General features: G+C 40.5%; 1 protein-coding gene across 3 annotated transcripts; it reads left to right on the top strand.

Moving 5' to 3' along the window:
- The first annotated feature begins 522 nt into the window (after positions 1–522).
- On the top strand, positions 523–19850 carry ISOC1 (isochorismatase domain containing 1). 3 transcript variants are annotated; one of them, XM_033405839.2, is made up of 6 exons: positions 523–1135; positions 11010–11129; positions 11229–11432; positions 12274–12377; positions 13038–13154; positions 18627–18764. In XM_033405839.2, the coding sequence occupies exons 1-5, from the start codon at positions 833–835 to the stop codon at positions 13129–13131; spliced, it is 825 nt and encodes a 274-aa protein (XP_033261730.1). In that variant the 5' UTR covers positions 523–832; the 3' UTR covers positions 13132–13154; positions 18627–18764. The 3 variants fall into 3 exon arrangements, with proteins under 3 accessions (XP_033261730.1, XP_033261729.1, XP_004279917.1); XM_033405838.2 differs by lacking the exon at positions 12274–12377 and having other exon boundaries at positions 537–1090; positions 18627–19850; XM_004279869.4 differs by lacking the exon at positions 12274–12377 and having other exon boundaries at positions 540–1135; positions 18627–19850.
- Positions 19851–23543: the final 3693 nt, after the last annotated feature.

Here is a 23543-nt window from a genome sequence, read left to right as displayed (position 1 = left end):
ATGTATACTTTTCTAATTCCAGCTAATTATAGTGCCTTACAGTGTTCATAAGTCAAAAGTTATTTGAGGGTGATTGCTTTTACTCGCTCAAAAACAGAATCCTCAGTTTGAATATAAAGTCCTGATTTTTACTCTTTTTACCCTTTATATTTTTTGCAATTCCCCATCCAAGTTCTCCTGGAAATTGGGTTGAGATAAAGGGAGGGTAAGACCTCAAATCCACGACTAGAGAGATAACTGTGTTTCATGGGGTGGAAAAACATGAAATTCTGAGTCTCGGATGGCCCTCCTAAGGAAGCATCGACTCCCACCACTCTTCTTAGCATCGATCAGCCTGCCCGATTGGTTTTAAGATTACTGCCGCCGTCCTCAAGTACTGCCTGCCTCTGAACAAGAGCGACAGGTAACGCCTCCCAGCAGTTTTAGCCGGGCAGCCCCGTGTCCCCAAGCACAGGCCCAAACTTCCGGAGCACACCGCTAGACGGTGGGCGGAGCGGGGAGGAAGGCGGGCCACACATCTCTGAGGACTAGAGCACCGGGCAGCCCAGGCAGGTCGAGGGTCTGTGAGGCGACCGGGCCCCTCGCGGCCCGCCGGAGGGGCCGCGCGCCGCCGGAAGTTGGAGGGGGCGCTCGCGCGAGCGCCAGCCCCACAGCCAGGCCCTCCGCAGGGTCCGCCCTCCGCCGGGCATGGAGGAGGGCGCGGGAGCCGCGGCCGCCAGGACCCGCCCCCTCGCCTTCCAGAGCAAGCGACAGGCGGCGCGAGGAGGCGGGGCCGCGGCTGCTGGCGGTGTCTGCGCCTCGCGGTTTCGGAGCTAGCAGACGCTCGGGGAACATGGCGGCGGCGGAGCCCGCGGTCCCGGCGCTCCCCAGCGGCGGTGGCTTGGGGGCGCCGTCGGGCACGGTCCCCGTGCTTTTCTGCTTCTCGGTCTTCGCGCGGCCCTCAGCCGTGCCGCACGGCGCGGGCTACGAGCTGCTCATCCAGAAGTTCCTCAGTCTGTACGGCGACCAGATAGACATGCACCGCAAATTCGTGGTGCAGCTCTTCGCGGAGGAGTGGGGCCAGTACGTGGACCTGCCCAAGGGCTTCACGGTGAGCGAGCGCTGCAAGGTGCGCCTCGTGCCGCTGCAGATCCAGGTGGGTCTCGCGGGAGGGCCGCGCGCCGAGCCGCAGCTCCCGGTCCCCGTGCGTCCCCGTCCCCGCGGCGCTCCTCAGGTGCCCCGCGGCGGCGGGCCCTGAGCACCGCGCCCGCTGGGAAGGGCCGTACCGCTGTCGCAAGCCTCCGGGATGGCCCAGCGAAGGCGCCTGTCCGAAGGTGACGGTCACCGGCTGTCCTCGGCCGAGGACGGGGCGTGGGCCTCCCGGCTATTGGCGGCGCGCGCGAACGCCCCCACGTGTGTGGTCCTCAGCCGCCCGCATCCGCTTTGTGTGCCGGGAGCGAGTCCTAGCCTCCTGCGTAACCGAAGGGCTGTGCAGAGTAAGCTGTGTTTTTATTTGGGTTGATGCAGAACCGGGGAAAGGAGATTGTGGGGGAGTATCGGCCTCAGGGTTTGTTCCCGGAGTTGTGTTTACCACTTGCGGAAACACAAACTTCAGGAGTCCTATCCTTTCACCCATCCTCTTCCCCAGTTTTCTGCTCCTTTGATCTTAAGTCTTTCCTAACCTTAAGTGAAATAACCTTGTTTAGCCTCTTCCAAGTAACTGTCAACTGAATCTGTTGATTACATATATACGTTGCCTACCTTGAAAAAGTCGTTTGACTCAGCACTGCAGCACCTTCTTAAATACCCAACTTTAGCTAGACCATTCTTTCCTGGTCGTGCTGGCAGAAAAAGTTGTCATACTTGAGGATTATTTTATGCCTTTTTAATATTTTTAAAAAGCTGTGCTCTAATACTGCGCAGATCTGCCTCCTGTGTTCTTTTTATGCTCAGCTCAGAGGATTCACCGGAAGATTTATCCTGTTGAAAAGCAAGAACAAAAGGTGTATTTTAGGTACTACACCACCACCATTTTTTTTGGTTGAGAAACCGGTAAGCCATTTCTTTGGAAGACCCAACTGAAATGTGGGATTCAGGATTAGAAGGCATTTTAATATTCAGGTGTCATTTTCTGAGGACTGTTCTGTAGTTTTTGGTGGTTTTTTTGTTTGTTTTTCACTTGTAGTTGTCTGTGGAATTGATCTTGTTTGCTATTACTCCAGCAAGTGGTAGCAGAGGAAGGCCAGAAGCTTCCAAAGCAGATACTTTAACCAGAGGGCAAAGGCTGTGAGATTCTGTGGTCAACCCTTGGAGAGCCAAAAGGGAGACAGTTGGCGTCTGATACCCTAGAATTTGCCCTGCTCTTGGGAGAGTTGTGGTTGGTACGTGTTTACTACCACCCATTTTTATGCCTTCAAGAGTTTTCATGGCTGACACCTCTCTGCAGCCTTCCTTGTCAGTCTGTTTAGATTATTACTGCCAAAATATGGAAGAAGCTGGATGCACCTTTGACAAATCCATTAATAAAGGGGAGAATCCAAATACTAGCTGAAGAGATCTGGAGCTTTACTGAGGATGCAGACTTCTTTGTGATGCATTTCCTGTAGTGGTTGGGAGGGAGAGTGGGCTGTTACCTAAGAAGATGTTATGCCAAACTAGCACCCTCCCCAAGTCTTTAAGACTTCCCCCTCCCCCAACAATGGGATTTCTTATTTTGAAAAATTTAAAGCCTGGATCTGAGAACTCTTTTTAACTTATCAGTTTAGAAGTTAATGAAATATTTGTATATACCTGAAATGTCTTGTACATTCTCAAAAGGCATTATATAATTCAGGTCACATGTGGCTTTTGAAGTCTTTTGCTTGGTATTGGAGATAAAATATAGTTATTTTTTTGTGGTGATGTTTAAAATAATAATGATAATATCATTACTCTGTTCCATTCTTTTAAAAATGTTATTTTTTCCCCACTAAATAGTCCAATAATTCTTAAGCATCTGTTATAGGATACTTTATATATTTTAAAGTATTTAAAAATATTTTTATATTCTTTCATTTTAGTAATCACAATAGCTTGACTTCTTCAGCCAGGTGCCTCCCCCAGCTTAAAAATAGGTAATGTGGAGGAATATACACACATACCATATATATCCATATACTTATTCTGATACCTATTTATATGAAGAGAGATATGTATGTGTGTGTGTGTATGTGTATGGATATTCTCAGAAGAAAAAGGGAAGATACTTCTTTTCATGACCGTTTTACTGTATTTTTTTGGAACCTGGCTGTGTAATCCTAGAGACATGGACATTTTCTGGCTGGATGAGAATGTAGAGTTCACTCCACATTTGAGTGGCAGCTGTAAGTGCCTGGCCCAGTGAATGTAAACATGGGTAAGACCCAATTCTTGTTCCGTACCTAGTAATCTAACTCCTTCGTTTTACCAAAGAGCAGAACATGTAGGAAATTGCCTGAGGTTCCATGGTAAAGCGTGTGAAGGTCCTACAGCTGGCCGTAGCATTTATGTTCTCTTTTCATGCTTAATGAAAATAGCAAGCAGAATGGAAAACAAGCCGCAAACTTGAGCTTGTAACAGCATTTGTTTTGATGCTATTCGTTGTTTCTGTGGAACAGATGCCTGTCACTCAGCAAGACTCAAGGTGGCCTGTCAGTGAGGCCATGCTCTGGGTATAGGCCCCTTCTCCCAGAGGCAGGGATGAAGAGCATGTTTGGCCACATGTAATCCACAGCTTAAATAATGCCATTTATTATTTCTCCAAGAATAGGCCTCATAGCCTCTGTGGCCCTGGCTAACATACAAAATATTCTAGAATGTATTCTTAATTTACACAGGGGTCCGAGTTTGCTTTCACGCTTGTTCTGACTGACGTTGCTAGTGACCTTGTAAAACACAGTGGCTGCTTGTGCCACACTGTCTGCGCTGGTGGTTGGTTAGTGGTTCTGTGGGGATTGATCTTTAAGACCCCCATTGCCAGTATTAGGCTCTGGTAACTTTTTAGTGTCTTCTTTTCTGAAATATTCTGTCCAAGTGACCGAGTGTCTGCCGACAGCTCAGGTAGCTGAAGACAGCTCATGTTTCAAGCACGGTTATGAGTCTTCAGCCTTGTCAAAATGCTTGAAGTCTAAGGAATTTTGAGACGCAGGGGAAGAAATGTAAATGAGAGGATTATACAGTGGGAATTTAGGTCATTTTCATGACTTATAAGTGTTAATTTTTCACAAGGTATTTCCCAAGTTTTAACTAACGGAGAATTCAACCCTGGACACTTGGGCAGAGCCCAAGTAGAAGAGAGGAAGAAAAGGACATAGTAAGAATGACAGCAGCGAGAGGATTTTACTTCGGTATGTAGGAGGGAAGCCTCTGGCAGCTTCGTCTGGGCAGAAGATAAGGGCTTCCCTGGGAAGGTTATTTCGACTTTTTCCTGAGGTAGTTAATTTGGAAGGGATTCTGCTCCAGGTTTTACTTCTTGGAAGTTTATTAGTACTATGATTATTTTAAACAGAGGTGTAGATGTTTTATAGCTAGAAGAGACCCCAGAGTACATGGTGGGAAGGGAGAGAAGGCAGGGTTTGGAAAGAAAGGGGAAAGGACTTGGGTCTCCCTTGGGCTTGCTAGTTGGAAGGTGGTGATTTTTTTTTTTTTTTCTTTTGCGGTACGCGGGCCTACTCACCGTTGCGGCCTCTCCCGTTACGGAGCACAGGCTCCGGACGCGCAGGCTTAGCGGCCATGGCTCACGGGCCCAGCCGCTCCGCGGCATGTGGGATCCTCCCAGACCGGGGCACGAACCCATGTCCCCTGCATCGGCAGGCAGACTCCCAACCACTGCGCCAACAGGGAAGCCCGAAGGTGGTGATTTTTGATTTCAGAACCTTTACTGTGGAGCGTGTAGGAGGAGCAGGTAGATAAGCTAATGCTCGGAACTCTTGAGTTAGAGAAGCAGGCAGGAACTATCTTGGGAGGCACACAGTGTCAGGGGCACTGGAGAAAACAGCTGGATCCTGAGGGTATGATATTGTCTGCCCGCCCACTTTTTAAGAATTTAACATTGCAGATTACTGCCCAAAGCATTGTACACATTTTGCCTCTTGTGGATACATTAGAGGCTACCTATAAATAAACTGTGTTTGAGTGGGAGCTAAACACAATTTCCAAACTGTGTTTGGAACTTTTTTCTGTCATTTAGTTTGCCAAGGGGAATCCAAAGTAGATTCAGATATCACTGTGTTCCTGGGATCTGGCCAGCTTCACCTTCACTCCAACCTCAGGTACAGTCTAAAGAAATCCATCGTCCTTAACACTGAAATTGATGGAGTTGGCTGGCTTCCCTTAGGCAGTTAGAAAGCTCGCTGGAGTTGTAACCTCAGTGCAAGTGACATTAGTGCTTACAGCAGGTGAGTAGGTTGTAAAATAAGAGTGAAATAAATATTCTTTTGTAGTCTAAATTAAAAAGCCCCAAACCGTTTTGCCAGGAGCAGATCATGTAATTGTCAGTCTTTTGGTGACATTTAGAAATCCACTTTATGAATCATTTCTTAATTCTGTAGACTAGGTTAACATAAGTTAGGCAATATCAGTATTTCTTTCTATATATTTATTGTTTTCATAAGGGATTTTAGTAGTAAGTGGTATTTTAACCTCATTACAGAAGAACTATTTTTAACATGTGCTGACCTTCAGAGCGTATGTTTCCTATAGGAGGGATACACAATAACCTAATACATTTATTGATTGATTTACATGAAGCTGATTTAATCCTTGAAATAGCCCTGTGAGGTAGACACTATTTTTATTACTTTGTTACAGATTAAGAAGCAGCTGTTTGGAGATGTTAATGATTTGCTGCATTTCATGTAATTGAAATTAGTGAAATTGACATTTGGACTCAGATTCTAATGCGCCTGGGCTGTCCTGTGTAGGCACTCTTGTAACCTGGGAGAGTCATGTCACAGACCTCTGTTTTGAGTCAGTATTGGAACAAAGCCTTACTATGCCTGTGGTAATCGGGTTTCCTTGGAAACACTTCTCAGTGAAATAATGATACCTCATATCCCCTTCTAGACCCCTCTCCCAAGCACATCATGCCTATATTGTGACTATAACAGACTACTAAAATTTTGAAAACATCACATTTACAATTCCAAACTTTAATCATTCCTAAAGATGTACAGTTTACTCACTGTAGTCGTTCGCTAGTTTGCTGCTGTAACAAAGTATAATACTACAGACTGAGTGGCTTATACAACAGAAATTTATTTTCTCATAATTCTGGAGGGTTTAGATCAGGTTTGGTTCCTTCTGAGCGCTGTGAAGAAGCCGTTCCATGCCTCCCTCCTGGCTTTTGGTGGTTTGTTGGGAGTCTTTGGCATTGTGTGGCTTGTAGACATGTCACCTTGATCTCTCCCTTCATGTTCACATGGCCTTCTCTGTGCCCAGATTTCCCCTTTTGATAAGGATGCCACTCATGTTGGATTAGGCACCCACTCTACTCCAGTATGACGTCATCTTAACTAATTATGTTTTCAGTGACTATTTCCAAATAAGGCCACTTTCTGAGGTACAGTACTGGTGGTTAGGAATTCAACATATAAATTTTAGAGCACACCATTCAACATACAACACTCACCATGCATTACGTTTATGGAGAGAACAGAAGTGGGGCACCATGTATCACTAAGCAAGGCCAGCCACTGTGTATGTGCCTGTCCTGAGTAACCGAGCAAGGGAGGAGCAGATTCCTTGCAGATGTAGCAGCCATTGTTAGAAAATGGTCAGAGCACATGTGGAAGTGAAGGAGGGTAAATACTGTTATGACTGTGGTAATAATGAGACTTGGGGATGAAGAGTCTTTTGAATATGAAATCTAAGGTTGAATGCCAGCTAAGACAGTTCTTAAGAAAGTGGACAAAAAATTTATACTTGACATTTATCTCTTAAACTGTTGCTTGAGGAAGCCATTGGTTGTGATCAGCTTTTTGTGTTGAAATATGTATATTGAAATACGTATTTTTTATGTATATGTGTATGTGTAGGGATTTATGTGTATAAATATATGAAGGTGTGTGTGTATACACATATTTACTTTTATATGTGATTTCTTCGTACTTCTTGAATATGTGTTGATCTGTAATTGCTTCGCTTTTACTCGTGATGGCACTTGGTCAAGGTCACTTTTAATTTGCTATCTTGCAGTTGCATGTTTGACAATGAGCAGCACTTCAGTTATGTACAAGGTTTTGGTTTAAGAGGAATTTCTGAGTCAAGTTACGAAGTCCCTGAATTATAGAGTCAGTGTGTAATTTAACAATTACTGAAATTCATGTGGATTTGGGGTGGATGGGGGGTTTGGTTAGAGTTTCTCAGTAGTTTTTTGTTTGTTTTTTGTTTTGGTAGCCTCAAATCCTCCTTTTTCTGTCTTGTAAGATATGGAGTTTATTCATAAAGTAGCATCTTTTCCCCCTACTACTATGGCATAGGGAGACCTTTTTTCTTTTTTCATAAACTTTTAATTTTAGAATAGTGTTGATTTACAACAAAGTTGCAAAGGATAGTACAGAGAGCTAGCTCCTTTATACCTGACCTAGTTTCCCTTCTTGCTAACATCTTACATTACTGTGGCATATTTGTCACAGCTAAGGAACCAACATTGGTACATTACTATAAGCTGAGCGCCACACTTTAGTCAGATTTCACTAGCTTTTCCCTAATGTCCTCTTTCTGTCCCAGGATCCAATTCAGGATACCGATTACGTTTAGTTGTCATGTCTCCTTGGACTCCTGTGGGTTATGGCAGTTTCTCCGAGTTTCATTGTTTTTAATGACCTTGACAGTTTTAAGGAGTACTGATTAGATATTTTTTATTCCTTTTTTTTTTTTTTCCCGATACGCGGACCTCTCTCCGCTGCGGCTTCTCCCGCTGCGGAGCACAGGCTCCGGACGCGCAGACTCAGCGGCCACGGCCCACGGGCCCAGCCGCTCCACGGCATGTGGGATCCTCCCAGACCGGGGCACGAACCCGTATCCCCTGCATGGGCAGGCGGACTCCCAACCACTGCGCCACCAGGGAAGTCCTGATTAGATATTTTTGTAGAATGACCTCATTTTGGGTTTATCTGATGTTTTCCTCATGCTTCAACCCGGGTTGTGAGATTTTGAGAGGAAGATCATGAAGGTCATTCTCATCATATATCAAAGCTGAATACTGTCACCATGGATTACCTCAATCTTGATCACCTGGCTGTGGCCCTGTTCACCATTACCCTCCCTCTATACTCTAAAGAAGCAAATTACTAAGGGCAGGTCATATTCAAGGGGATGTCAACTCCTGGAGAGGAGAATGTCTAAGGCATTTTTGTTTCATGAAATTATAACCAGTCATTTCTGCATAAAAATATGCCTCACCCGCTTGTCTCTATGGTTTCTTTCTTTAACTGAAGGTTTATAGATGATGAATTCCTCTACTAGAAAGGATTTGCAGGGTGCTAAGGATTTCAGGGCTGCATTTTCTGACCTCCTCAATCTGTGTCTAATATGACATACGTCTGATGTGGTCCCCTGCCTAGAACAGATACCTCACAGCTGAAATGAGGTATAGGGAAGCACCAGGTAACAGGAACCCCAGGAGACCACAAGTCTGAATATTCTAGGATTTCTGAGTAGGTAAGGTTTTATTCCTTTAAATATCCCAATTTTTTGTATTTTGACCATTTTATATGGTAGTCCTAAAATATTATGTAACTTATTTTCTTAATGAGTGTGATAAAATGATTTTGTCCCAATTTATAACTTATATACAGCTTGTTACTCCTTCATTGGAGTCTAGAATGAGAACTAGTTGAGTTTTGATCTGCTTTTATTGTATTTTTAATCGTTTCTTCCTCAGCTGTCATTTCTTGTTGCTATCCGTTTGCCTATCTTCAGCAGTTCCCTTTCAGATTTGCTGTTTCCAATCCTGTGTTAATTTATAATCCAGACAACCAAACTTGTTAGGAATGTATACAGAGTTAGTCAGTACAGTCTGAGATAAGATCTGAAAGCTGGAGATCGAAGCAAGTGTCGGCTGTGTGTTCGTGCATGGCCATCCAGCATACTTGGGCAACTGCCTGGGAGTTTTATTTTGCCTGCTTGCTGGTATTCCCATGTGGTAGAATGGCAAGATGGCTAAGGTGCCTTAACAGTTACTTGAAACAAGACAGTTACAGCTAAACTGCTTTTCATAGTGTCCCCTCAACACATGGTGGATGACTAGGGACCCCTGGTTCAAATTTCTAAAAGAATATATATATATGGATTTTAAGCCTTTTGAGCCAAGATTTAATGTTTACTGAAATTTAAGATACATGGTCATAGTGACTGGTTTTCAACCAAGTACCCTAAGTACTTACCTATACATCAGACTCATTGCTTTTGATAATGACCAAAATGGAAGCATGGTACTTGCATTAAAAATTTAAGTAAGGAAGGAGCCTGAATATTTATTTTAAACATAGTTTATTGGCAGAGTAGGAAAACCCTCCACATAGTGTTAGAATTAAAGATGGCACTCGCATTCTGACATGAACTTGGTGTTGGACTGCGCATGGTTAATCAGTGCACACTTATAGAGTTAATACCAGAGGGAGATTAAGGTGCTGGAGTCCTTCAGACCAGGACACAGATAAATAAAAGTGCAAACTGACTAGAACAGTCATACTGTTAAGGATAAAAGATTCCTTTTGATGATTCATTTAATTCTTGTAGTAATTGTTTCTTGGGAGTATGCCATGTGCACAGATACTAAGGCAGAGTCAGGGCCAGGCTGGTGGTGAAGCCACCACCATGTAATCAGGACTCAGGTTCCTCTATAAAATTATGAGTAATTATTGTCTGTGGGTGGTTTAGGTTAATTAGAGGGGAGACTTACAGGGTGCCTAGTAAGAGTAGTGGCATGGGTTCATTCATGATCAGACTGTATCCTTTCCAGAGCTTTCTCTCATTTGAGAAGGTAGAAAGAAAAGTACCATGGACTTTTAAGAATTAAATTCTTGTATTCAACAGTGATTTTTCCCTTTTTGGTGGATCCATATTGGGCCCAAGTTGTTATAATAGACCAACTACAGCAATTAATGTAAAGCATGGTAATCTAATACCCAGTTTTCATCTTAATTCATTGACTTTCCTGATTGTGATAAATACGTGTAAGAATTCAGATGTCAAATTTATGTCTTTACATTTGACAGTGGTGATGTGCTTGACATCATTTCATTGCATTTATTTGAAGTCTAAGAAGTTATTCTTGAGAATACCAACTTAATATTTCTGTGTTGATGATAGCAGTATATCTAGATTTGTTTCGTTTTTTTAGTTTTTTGTTCCATAATCTTTGCTACAGATTATTTAAATTTTATTCTTTGTTCTTGTAAGCAATGCCATCAACAGATTTAAGTTTTTTACTGTTTTTTTATTATAAAAGTAATACATCTTTTTAAATAACATTTAGCAAATGTTTTAAAATAGCATTTGAAAAATAAAAGAAAGGTATTAAGAAAAAATGTTATCAGCATCCCTAACTATATAACCACGTGTTCATATTTTCATGTATTTGCTTCTACTTTTTATTCATATTTTTACATTATTGAAATACTATTGAACTGTGCTCTGTTTTTAAAATTAACGTTAGATTATGGCATTTCTTCTTAGATGGTGCACATTTTTTGAAAACATATACATACGTTATTTTAATAGGCTAAAAAATGTTTGTCATGTGAATGTGTTAAAATTTGTGAAATCATTTTTGTATTGTTGGTTCTTGGTTTATTTCTAATTTTCACTATTAAAAGCAATTCAGTGGACATCTTTGGGCATAATTTTTTTTCCTGTTATTCATATCACTTCTCTTAGACAGTAGTTGTAGAAATGGATTTAATGGGTCAAACAGTAGGAATGTTTTTCTCTCTTTACTGACCTCCAGCTGAAAATAAATGTCATTGTATAACAAATGCTAAATCATTCTTTTTTTCTTTTTTCTTCAGCTTACTACCCTGGGAAATCTTACACCTTCAAGCACTGTGTTTTTCTGCTGTGATATGCAGGAAAGGTTCAGACCAGCCATCAAGTATTTTGGAGATATTATTAGTGTGGGACAGAGATTGGTATGCTTGCTTGTTCATTTTTTCCAATTTGCTAAAGCAAGATTCATACGCAAACATATGTATATTGCTACTTATCTTTGTGTGTTTGTTTTCCTCCAGTTACAAGGGGCCCGGATTTTAGGAATTCCAGTTATTGTAACAGAACAGTACCCTAAAGGTCTTGGTAGCACCGTTCAAGAAATTGATTTAACGGGTGTAAAACTGGTACTTCCAAAGACCAAGTTTTCAATGGTATTACCAGAAGTAGAAGCAGCATTAGCAGAGATTCCTGGAGTCAGGAGTGTTGTGTTATTTGGAGTAGAAGTGAGTACCTCTTGTTCTGTTTTGGACACGATATCATTTGTAGAAAACTTGTTATTTCCAGAATGTAATTTTGTATATAGAATACCATGTAGGTATCTGATAGAAAATAGCTACCAGTTTTTAAGTGTTGACTACTTGCATGGCACTGATCTAAACACTTTATATATATTGATTTGTTGAACTCTCACAGCAATCCTCTGAGCTAAGTACTTTTGGTCTCATATTGTAGGTGAGAAAACTCAAACACAGGTGCTATGTGTCTTGCCCAAGGTCATAGTTAGTTAAAGTAAGATGAAGCTGCATTTGAATCTAGGTTGATAGATTCTTGGGCCTTTACTTTGAACCCCAACTTTTGGAACACATTTTCACCAAAGACAGTATGTTTATGTATGTGTTATAGGAGCTCACCTTGGTCATGTTTTTGTTTTAGAAAAACCTTAGAAGTCATGTAGTTCATTGTCCTTCACATTTGAATCATGTGTACCTATTTTTTTAAAGGAAAAAAAATACTCATGGATTCCTAATGCTGATTAAAATGATTTTTTGTTTGGTTTGTTTTTTTGACATGTAGAAACAGAATATAAGTATTTATTCATAGCTTTTAAACACCTCTTGAACTAAAATTTTAAAATTATGAAAACAGTGAAATCCAAATAATATTAAAGACATCCATGATGTTTTGATAGTAGGTTTCAGGGTAGTAGGTTTTAATAGCCTCAGGTTTAGATATAAAAATTTCTGTATTTTGACTTAAATAATGATAAAATAAAGGAAGCCTATCTGTATAAATATGTCACACCAAATGCTGACTTTTGCACTTTTCTTGCTTGTTCATCATTAGACCTCATGTCTAATCAAAATCATCTTTGAGCAGTCCTCCAGTGCTAATTTTAATGAGTTGTCAGTTGATAATTCTCCACAGCCCTCTTGTCATATGAAGATAAGGTTGGTTGGCATTATTAAAATCTGCTTTCATTGGTTATATAATCCACTTATTGTTGGAGCATGTTTTTACTCTTTATTCTCTGCTGATGAATTGTTACAAGTTCATACTTACAAAGATGGAATCTGTATAATTCATTTTCTGGTGATGTATACTGGGTATTTTTTGCCTGTGCTACAAGTTATTTTTAACTTGGCTTACCTTTATACTACTGGGTGCCTTACCACAACTCAGTTTTCCCACCATTATCTCAATTGGCAGTACTGCAAACGCGTTCTTTGTGTTAGGCACGTGGTGTGAATACAGAAATAAACCCAACTGCGAGTGGCATCAAAACTGAGTGGTAGTAGTCAGCCATATGAAGGTCGTCCAGATGACATAGATGAAAATCTTTAAAAAAAGTGCTCACAGAGCTCTAAGAATATGTTCAAGGTTCCCAGTATAAAGAACATTGATGTAATGCAGTCCCTGACTTAACAAAGAGGCAGCCAAAGCCAGAAATGCTGTTTATGCTCAAGATCACTAGTGAGTTGGAGGCAAAACTAGATGTGGACAAGGCCATTAGACCTGTAGTGCTCTTTCTGCTCTACCGTGTTGCTGCACATTTGTAAAATACTGGTAGTTTACCACGTTATTACATATGGTTTTTACTTTCCTACTAGACCCATGTGTGCATCCAACAGACAGCTCTGGAGCTCGTTGGCAGAGGTATTGAGGTTCATATTGTTGCTGATGCCACGTCGTCGAGAAGCATGATGGACAGGATGTTTGCTCTTGAGGTAATTGTCCTGCTTTAAAATAAATCATTAGCCAAGGCTTCCAAGTAAATTTGGAGAGTATCAAATATGTAACAGCAGTGAAAGATTTACCTCTTAGATTTGAGCTTGGTCTGACAACCATCAGGCTGATTTCTGGGGTTTCTACTACACACGACAAACCTCTGAGGTCTCACCATCATATCCTGTTTTACATCTTCTGTCTTTATTTCTAGATGTCTAGTGATGCCAAATGCTCCTTTACATCTTCTTTCGTAACTTTGCTAGTTTTGCACATCAACTAAGAGGTATTCCAGTAAGCTTACTCTGAACTACTGAAAGATTTGCAAATTAACAACAGTTCACCTAGGCTTAACTCGTCCAGGGTCTAGCCAACACCTAGGGTATGGTGGGCCAAAGCCTGGTTCAGCCACTTGTTAGATTTCCTCAGACTTGAATTTCTGGGGATAGGAGGTGTGTCTCTGACTGTGGGCACCACTCACACACAGTGTTTAATGGCTCTCTGCGTGGAGTGTCAAGATATACTTCAGAGTCAGGGAGTTGATGACTTTCATCAGTGTTGCATAACAGTAGCCTTACGTAAGCATTGTCTATTCCGAGACTGTTGAAAAACAAACTCCCACAATTAATCCTTTGAACCTTCACTCTGCATTGTGCATCTCTCTCTTTCATGTTTAATTCTAATTCTATAATAGCTTTAAAGTAATGTCAATCTGGATTGAATTGCTGAATTTTTAACTGATTATTTTTATTGAGAATGGGAAATGTAGATTTTTTTTTGAGACCCTCCAGTGTTCCATGCATAAGCTGACCTGTGAACCACTTTCTCTGTAGGATTGCTCAATCACCTCTCTAGCCTAAAATGTTCCCTAGGGTGGTGAGTTGGACAAATAAGAAAGAGAGGAAAGAAAGGAGACTCAAGTCAGTGGGGAGGGCTGATGTAGAAGCAGGCGGGTAGCTGTCAGCAGCAGTGGTTTTAAGGCCCTGGTTGGCCATCCCTTCTCTTATTCCTGAGCAGTGAGTCCTATTTTGCGATTATAGGTGGAAATGGTTTTATTTATTTTATTCAACTATTTTCAAGTCCACTTGGACTACTGGGTTCTCTGGTTGGTTAGATACTAAGTGTTGCTTCTTCCCCTCTCAGCAGAGATCTTTAAGCTGTTCTTACAGTCATAGTTAGCTTCCACTTTTCAAATTTCCTTAGTAATCTGAGTTTAAACACTTCCACTGTCAGATCCATACTACCTCGGCAGGCAGCTCTTTTCTTCTTTGAATACCTTTATGGTAATGCTGAGGTCCAGAACTTGAAGTGTTTCCAAGGAAGCGAAAAACTAAGAACATACAAAACCAAAAATTTTCCTTGCTTGTAAAGCGATTTCAAGAACTTTTGTCCTACATTCGTTTTTTAGATGTCTTTATTATGCCATTTATTACAGAAAATTTTGATTGTTGGCAGTTCTGTGTTCTACCAAGACTCAGAATAAAAACAGCCATTTTACCATCTGAGCCTCATTCTTTTGGAGGTAGTCTGTAATCTTACTGATTAGGAGGAGTCTAAACAGTGGAGGGGTAATATGGGTTTGAATTCAGGTTCTGGCATTTTGTAAATTAGTGTCCTTGGACAAATTACCTAATATCTTTGCCTCAGATTTCTCATTGGTGATGTGAAATAAAATTCATATTTTTATGGCAAGACAAGAAAAATTTAAACATGAAAAAATTTTCTTTGCCCTTTGGCCTCCTCTCTCCTCCCTACTGTGCATTGTGTATCTAAAGTATGCATCGACCAAACCTCCCATCAGCAGAAATACCTGCTCAACCATAAAGAGCAGACAACCCCTTAAAAGATAACATTCCTTCTTGATCTTCTAAAGGGTCACATGACCCACGACAATGGCACTTAGATCTGGATTATGTAAACTGTCAATAATAGGTCATTTAATGTACAGCCCTCTGTCTCAATTTATGTAACTGTGCTTTGACTTCTAACGGGTGGACCAGTTCTCAGAGCTTTCTGAGGGGCTGTTCCCAGGTTATAATCCTCACTTTGGCTTGAATAAAATTTTCCATTTCTTCCTTTTTTTTAATTGGAGTATAATTGCTTTACAATGTTGTGTTAGTTTCTGCTGTACAATGAAGTGAGTCAGCTATATGTATACCTATGTCCCCTCCCTCTTGGACCTCCCTCCCACCCACCTAGGTCGTCACAGAGCACCGAGCTGAGCTTCCTGTGCTTTATAGCATGTTCCTGCTAGCTGTCTGTTTTATGCATGGTAGTGTATATATATCAATCCTAATCTCCCAATTCAGCCCACCCTCACCTTCCACCCCTGTGTCCACATGTCCGTTCTCTAAGTCTGTGTCTCTATTCCTGCCTTGCAAATAGGTTCATCTGTTTCTTTCTTAGATTGATGGATTAATTTTTTGTTGACTGTGAAATAGAAATAATAGTCATTACGTGGGAGGATTTTTGTGAAGAATCAATGAAATAATGTATCGATAGCCCTTAGTACAGTGTCTGATATGGTAAACACTCAAATGTTAGCTGTTGCTTTTATTTTTACTGTAGCTATTATTTGTTTTTGTTGTCTTCATGAGGTTTAACTGATCAGAAAAGTATAAGCATATATCAGCTTCCAAGACCCAGAATGGACTAGTCCTGAGAAGTTCTGAGGAGGGAAGGAAGGAATATGGTCTGGGGGGGGTTTGGAAGAGCCTGGAGCAGCCAGCATTGCCTTGGCTTACGGTGCTGAGGTTGAAAGGGAGAGAAGAAGCAGGTCAGGTGGTGATGGGGGAAGATGTGTGCCACATTTCAGATTTTTCCTCTTAGTCTTAATTTGGTATGGAGGTGCTCTAGTCCCTCAGTCCTTGGGAGAAATGTTAAGTCTCCTTTTTTCTTCTGTGACTATGAAAGTGAAATAGAGATCTGGTCTGCTCCCCTTCTTTTTTTCCTTGAGAACGCAACTACTTGAGGTCATTCCTGAGACTCCCCATATTGCCTGTTAAGACCATTGTACTAATAATATTTATAGTTACCGTTATTAAAACTTCTCTGCCAGGATCTGTGGTGTGTGCTTTATTCCACAAAATTTTTTGAGCACCTACCATCTGTCAGGCATTTTTCTTTCAACTTACAATTGTCGAGTAAATGTGAGATAAAATAGACTAAAACCGTCTCATGAGCTTGATGTCCTTGTACTTCTGGGGAGTTGTTAGTGTTACTTGGGAATTTAATGGGTTTAGTCTTTTTTTTCCCCACCCTCTCTGAGACCATCTTGGCTTTGTGTTCTTGCATTTTTAGGTTTGTGGGTCAGAGTAACCTTTCCTTTGGCCTAGTTGGACTGGTTTTGCAAGTGTAAGGGAAGAACTCAGGAAGCCTATTAAACCGTGTACCCATTTGCATTAAACAGCTGGAGTTTTAATTGCCCCTTCTAAAGCCAGGAGATAAAGTGAGTGTGGGACCAGTATTGTAGGTGTACTCATAGCTCAAGGTGGTGGGCAGGAACCTGCCGGTGTCTGGAAAAAGTGCTGCTGTTCTCTTTCTGCTCAGGTACCCTTCTGGGTTGGGGCTGGGAAGGCACCGTGGGAAGATCTGTTAGTCTGATCTAAAGACTTTGCAATCTTAGCAAAGGCGTGAGCCACGCCTTCCCCTAACACAGGTTCTTGGCTGGATTACTTTCGAATGCAATCAATATTGGGCATATCTCCGTCTTGAAGTTAAATAATTTTATGTTTCTGTTTACTAAAGTTTTTTTGTGTGCCTCTAGTGTCCCAGCTTGCCCCTGCCACAGTGTACGGACTCACAGCATCCCTGAGGGTTGCTGGCTTAGGGTGGATCCGGTGCTGCTCTAGTCTGGTCAGGAAAGCACTATGGAAAAAAGCTGCCTTCTTCCTGGGTCATCACATTTCTTCCTCAGACCTGGAAACAGTTTTCTGTCCTTCCTGCCTCATGAAGGAACTAGAAAGATTACTGAGAACTGACCTTTGTTTGCACTTTGGAATATAGAAGGCACTTTCACAGACATTGAAAGTATGATTCAGATTCAGACTGACTGATTGAAAGTCCGTTGATTCAACAGGGAGCAGTAAGGAAGGCAGGCAGCCAGGGAGAGAGCTGCATTTGGATGGCTGGACATTCACGGCACCGAGCTGCAGCTAGTCTTATTCCCCGCCCTGCTGTCTGAAGCAAGCACACAGTCCTTTGAGATTTCTGAGGGTTTGATACGATAGTCAGGAGTTGACTGAAAAGCAAGGAGGAGGAAATTAGTCTCCAGACGTCTTTAAAGAACTCAGTGATGACTCATCCTCTGGGATTTGTCCCAATGTAAAGGACACTAGCAGCCTCACTTATTTCTTCCTCTTTCCTATGTAACCTTCTGCTGTTTTTTCATTTCTCCAGAGCTGTGGTCAGCCTGCTCTGCACACTCCTGTGCTGGTGTTTGAGGTCCAAGCTTGCTATCTGATAAGTAGGCTATGGCTTACACTCCCTTCTGCATCCTTGGGGATAAAAAGGAAGAGTCTGCCAGTGGGAAGGTTGGGTCTCTGGATCTGCAGCCATTTGAAGGGTTTACTTTGGCTCCATTGGGATGTCCTGTTTATTCAGGTGACTCCCTTTATGACGAGACACTGATCCACGTCTTTTCCTCTAACTTGCATAGGAATCGTGTCTAACCACCTCATCTTCTAAGGCTCTTACAGTGAATGTTGCTTGGAGTAACAAACAGTTGGTCTGTTTTTTTCCCTGAGGTTTCTGATAAATACATCCAGAAAATGGATCTCTGCTCTAGAATTCTCCTCCCATTCCCCTCTCCCACCCTTTTCTCCACTTTCTCTTCTTCGCCCTCCTCCTTCCCTTTCCCTCCTCCCTTCCTTGAGATTTCTGTCCTTAGCTCTTTATTATGATTCCACTGGAACAATTTGGCAAGGATGTTCTTTCACCTGTCAGTGAAACTCTATACAACCTTAAATTTTATACTCCTGTTTATGATTCTAAAAAGCTTACAATGGTGGCAATGGTAGTGGTTCTGTTGTCGTCCAGTGGCACATTCTTAAACCTCACATGAGGCTCCTCTACCACCAGCATTTCTTACTTACGGGAAGGGCATGCAGTTTAATGTCAGATATTTGGAGAGAGGAAAAAAAGAACTTAAGAATCATTGTTTTACAGTCCTTAGCCTTGATTTCCCTCTGTCCCTGGTGCATATAAGTGAGAATATTGGCAAGTGAGAATATTGGCTGCCTATTCTCTTTTACTTGTTCCTAGTCCTTATTACTAATATTGAGAACCATCATAAAGGGTTTGTGGTGTGGCTAGTTTGAAATCTCTCCTCATGTCTGAATTTGATGGTATGGCTAAGGGCCATGGTTTTGATAGAGGACACTAATCATTGTGTCCTGGCATGCTTTTTGCTGTTTTAATACAGTGTTCATTCTCATGCTTAATTTCTTGATTTGTCTTTTTTTTTTTTTTTAAAGCGTCTTGCTCGAACTGGGATCATAGTGACTACAAGTGAAGCTGTTCTGCTACAGCTGGTGGCTGATAAAGATCATCCAAAATTCAAGGAAATTCAGAATCTAATTAAGGCGAGTGCTCCAGAGTCGGGTCTGCTTTCCAAAGTATAAGACATGTGAAGAACGGGTGTGCTACTCACCATCAGGTGACAGGACTGTAAGCCCGGACAAGCTCATGGCTCTAGTAGAATTAAAACGTTAAGTCAAAAATTGGCTCTTTTTTGCGCCTCTTAGTAAAACTTAACCAATTAGACCGTTTGGGTACCAGCATTTAGTTACAGATGTCAAAGGTTTTAGGTGCTGCTTACCTTCTTCTTATGTTAATGTGCTTTTATTTATTAAAAAAATTATAATGGAGGTGCCTGTTTTCTCTATACCATATACACTGATCATACTTTCAAAAGTGCACACTCTTGTGAAATTTTCTTAAATTGTGCACAGTTAAAGACAAAGATCTCCCAGTAATAGTTTGACTTTTGTCTTATTGTAAGATGTATGTTACAATGTTAATGTGGATTCAGTGCTTTTACTTTACAGGTTGATTGAAATAGGATTATTAAACGAGAATTTAAAAACAGGACTCTGGATCGTGTTACCCCTTTCGCTCACGATGCAGTCAAGTTATTTATTATGTTGCACTGGTTTAACCAGACAAACTTATGTTGAATAATTACATATCTTTCTTAATTATGCTAATTTTCTTATTCTGCTCACCATCACTAATTCTCTGTTAATGTTCTCTTTTTTAACTGAATCTTTTACCCAGAAAGACTCATTCGCTCATTGCTTGTTTTAATTTTGTAAACAAATGGGAGGATTTGCAACACCATATCATTAATGGAGGGCTGTTCTAACATCTTTGAAGTATTACTTTAGCTGAATAGCTTTATAACCATCTTGAATACATCTAATAAGCACAAGATTTAGCAAAAAGGTAAAGGCTGGATAAAATGTAGTTTTAAAACATCCATATTCTTGTTTGAAATTTTTTCCACCTACCTTCCAATTACTGTTAATGCAAAAGGCCTCAGTAATCATTTGGTAGTATTGCTTTTGCAGTCATTACTACCATTCAATAAATTTATTTTCATTAAATACTTATTATAGGGTTTTAAAACTTTTTAAAAAATATTATGTGAAATATGAAACATTGGTGTCTTTTATATTAAAGTAATTAAAGAAAACGTATTATGTGAATGAAGTTCTTTTGTCTGCCACAGCATGGCTCTTTGAGTACTCTTCCAGGGATTCTAATATTTATTTAAAGGTGTAAAATTTTTGACATTTGTAATCTTTCAACTCATGGAAATTTTCGAAGAATGAAAATGTTTTGTCCATGGGGGTAAATGGATTTTATTGAAGGGCCTTCTTATTTAAGAGCAGTAGAAATTTTTTTTTTTTTTTTTTTCTGGTCAGTGTAACAAACAGCAATCTAGCATTCTTCTTAGGGTTATGTTTAAATTTTTTTCCCAGGAAACTTGTGTGTCAAAAAAGAATCAAAGATTTCTACACATTTTAAAATAGTTTTTAATAAATTTAACCTAGTGCTTCTCAAACTCCAATATGAATACACATCACCTGGGGGATCTTGTTAAAATGCTGACTCTGGTTCAATAGGTCTGGCTTCTGTGCTCAGAAGAGACCAACCATACTTTATGAGTAGCAAGGATTTAACTAACATCACCTGTTTTCCTCCACTGAGTCCTGGCCCTTCCTCTCATGAAACACCACCCAATGAAGCCTTTTCACAGCTGAAACAATTCTGTGAACTTGAGTCAGTTTCCTATGGCTACCATATTAAATTACCACAAACTCTGAGGTTTAAAACAACGCAAATTTATTATCTTCCAGTTCAGTAGGTTAGAAATCTGAAATGGGTTTCACTGGGCTAAAATCTGTCTTTCCCACTAGATTCTAAGCTTCTTGAAAGCAGGACCTGTGCATTTATTCTATACTCATTCTGGAAACTCATTTTGAGAACCTACTAAGTTCTAAACATGTGCTGAGGCTAGAAAGATGCCCCAAGGAAGCTTAGGGTCTGGTACAAAATCAGATATATCATAACCTTTCAGTAAAAGTGAATTGAATTATGTCAAAGGTTCAGGAATGTCAGTACAACAAAGTTTAGAGTAATATACTTGTGAATTCTGCGTTCTCCCTTCTTTTTTGCAGATCATGCAAGCAAGGTGATGAGGCCTAATTATAGGAAACCTGAATTGATTTTAATACATTAGTCTTTGAATTGGAAGTGTCTCCAATTTTGTAAGGTAACAAAATTCTTTTAACTGATGTAAATAAAGACCTTGAGAACATAAGCAAAAGAATAGTCCAGTGTCTTGAATTGCAAGGGGGTTAGAAAGATCAAGACACATCGTTTATTGAAATGCTAAAACATATGCAGAAACTTTATCTGAAATTAAAAGTAATAAAAGTTATTCTAACCAGGAAACCAAATACCCTATAACATCCATTTAATTACCACATTTCTCTAATTAGGAAGAATATTTTCTCTTTTTAAAAGTTGATATTTGGGTAAATATGACTTTAGATCTGGGTGGAACTTTAAAGATCATGATCTCAGGTCCATTTCAGCTGTAAAATTCTACAACGGTTTTCTTACACAAGTGTGGCTAGTGAGACCCAGAGATAGATGTTTCTAGTTGCAGAGGTGAGGAAAGGTTCAGCAAGATGACAACTACATTACTTAACACGTTGCCCTGGGTTTCCTTACATTAGTTGATAACGCTAGAGATTATCAGAAGGAAAGCGGGGAGAACAGTAAAAAGGATCCATTTTAGAATCTATAAAACACTACACTGTTTACATTCGCAAAGCTAAAGGGCTGCTTCCAGCGCCGAGAACTTTCCCTGTGCCCCATCTTCAGTCTAGCCTTACTTCTTTCCAGATGGTTTTGAACTAATTCGGGAGAATGGCTGATAATATGAAAATTACCATTATTTTTATCCTCAGATAACTACAAATCAATATTCTTACATCACTCATGCTTCCTTGATCCTCCATGGAGCATTATTGTCACTATTTAACCCATGATTAAAAAATTTAAAAATCACTAGGCTACCGTAATGAGATACATCGATTACTTTGATATGGTTATGAAATAATTGCAGTTGGCTTTTAGAATTCTTATTACCATGTTGCTTTTCTTTATCTTTTAAGCCTGAATAGCAGACATCTTATTGAAAATTTATTTTTAGAAGAGATTAAAGTCCAAAATGGTGGTCAAGTAAAATAGCCTATTAATTCCGGTTAAAGAGACTGTAATCTTGATTTCCCTGTTGTAGGAAACAGAATTTTGAACTGGGCCCCAAGGTTCCCACTCTGGTGTACACACACTTTGCCCCTGACAGGCAAATACTAATCTCTGTTCAGCTGTAAAGGGTTTGCTCAAGTAATTAAGGCTTCAAATCAGTTCACCTTAAGATAGGGAGACTGCCTTTGTGTTCTTGATTGAATCAGGTGAGCTCTTAAAAGGGACTGGGCTGTTCCTGGCAAAAGAGATTCAGTCTGTGGGAGGGATTTCCTGGGAGGGAGATTCCCTGTTGCTGACTTAGAAGATTCTCTGTTGCTTACTACAAGGCTGAGGATTTGGGAGGCCAGCAAGGAAACAGGCTCCTAAGTTGTACAAGCACAAGGAACTCAATTTAGCAAAGAACCTCAGTGAGTGTGGAAGCAAGTTTTCCCCCAGAGCCCCCAGGTAAGAATGCGGGCGGGACCCCCAATGCCTTGATTTCTGCCTTGTGAGACCCTGAGCCGAGATGGCCCCCATGCTGTGCCGGGACTTCTGACCTCCAGAACTATGAGGTAGTAAACGTCTCTTAAGCTGCTAAATTAGTGATAATTCATTACACAGCAATAAAAAATTAATGTACTTGCTTTTTTTGTTTGTCGTGGTTTTTTTTGATTTGCAATCATGTTTATATGAAGAAAAAGAGGAAGAAAATAAGTGGGATGCCATCAAGACAATAAATCTAGCTTCTATTAATTTATTTCCGGAAAAGTGGGATGGGAGGGAAAGTGTATGTCTGTTGTATTAATTATGTAGCATTTTTCATTGTAAGGTTAGCTTTTTGTCATTTTTATTGCAGAAAATAGTCAACTTAGAGCATACCTGTCATAGATGAGGCTTCGTTTCTTGATATAATTGTTAGTTGCACAGTATATTTCACTAAACTGTAGAAGTCCCTTGGCTTCAGATTTGTTCATTGTTCTCACAGCTGTTTCCTTGCTGAATTGTTCCTCCCACTTGAGACAGTAAATGCAAGAAATGAAAGGTGATGTGTCTCAGAACCTATGGTTAATACACAAATGCTCACTGTTGACGTATTTTGAATACATGCAGCTTTGAATTGGACTTCTGGAAGATGCATATTGTGCTTTCACAAAATAGCCTGTTTGGCAGCCCCAACTAAAAATGTGGAATGCACTGTAAATGTCGGAAATGTGGGGATTTTTCCAAGAAATTAAGACCTAGAAATAATAAATGAAACATACAGAGAAGGCAGGTGTAAATTGTTAGCCGTTACCCAAATGTTAGCATCTTTTTGGTTGTATTGTTTGTATGCCAATAAGTGCTTTTTTCTTTTGGAGAATTTGGCAAAACTTAAATACTGTGTCCTATGATGTCCATATTGGATTCCAGCAATTCATTCCTGCAGGTAGACAGCACGGTGTAGATGTAACATTGTGTGTGTTTATCTATCACATACCTTCCTTTTCGTATTAAAAAAAAATGGAGTTGTTGGTGGAGGGAATTGGCAGGAAAGAGAAGGATGGGGGATTGCCTTTAAATACTGGAGAAAGAGCCACTGGTTATGTGATGCATTGTGTAATGGAAAGCTTTTAAATGGTAGACCCAGCTTC

Source organism: Orcinus orca, chromosome 3 (assembly GCF_937001465.1).
Source record: "Orcinus orca chromosome 3, mOrcOrc1.1, whole genome shotgun sequence".
Lineage (NCBI taxonomy): Eukaryota > Metazoa > Chordata > Mammalia > Artiodactyla > Delphinidae > Orcinus > Orcinus orca.
This window is presented reverse-complemented; position numbering and strand designations above follow the sequence as displayed.

Excerpts from the sequence above, each read along its gene's own strand:
- ISOC1 (XM_004279869.4), top strand. The coding sequence starts at position 833 with ATGGCGGCGGCGGAGCCCGCGGTCCCGGCGCTCCCCAGCGGCGGTGGC. Across the intron at positions 1,136-11,009 it reads TCGTGCCGCTGCAGATCCAG|CTTACTACCCTGGGAAATCT; the intron begins GTGGGTCTCGCG and ends TTTTTTCTTCAG. Across the intron at positions 11,130-11,228 it reads TTAGTGTGGGACAGAGATTG|TTACAAGGGGCCCGGATTTT; the intron begins GTATGCTTGCTT and ends GTTTTCCTCCAG.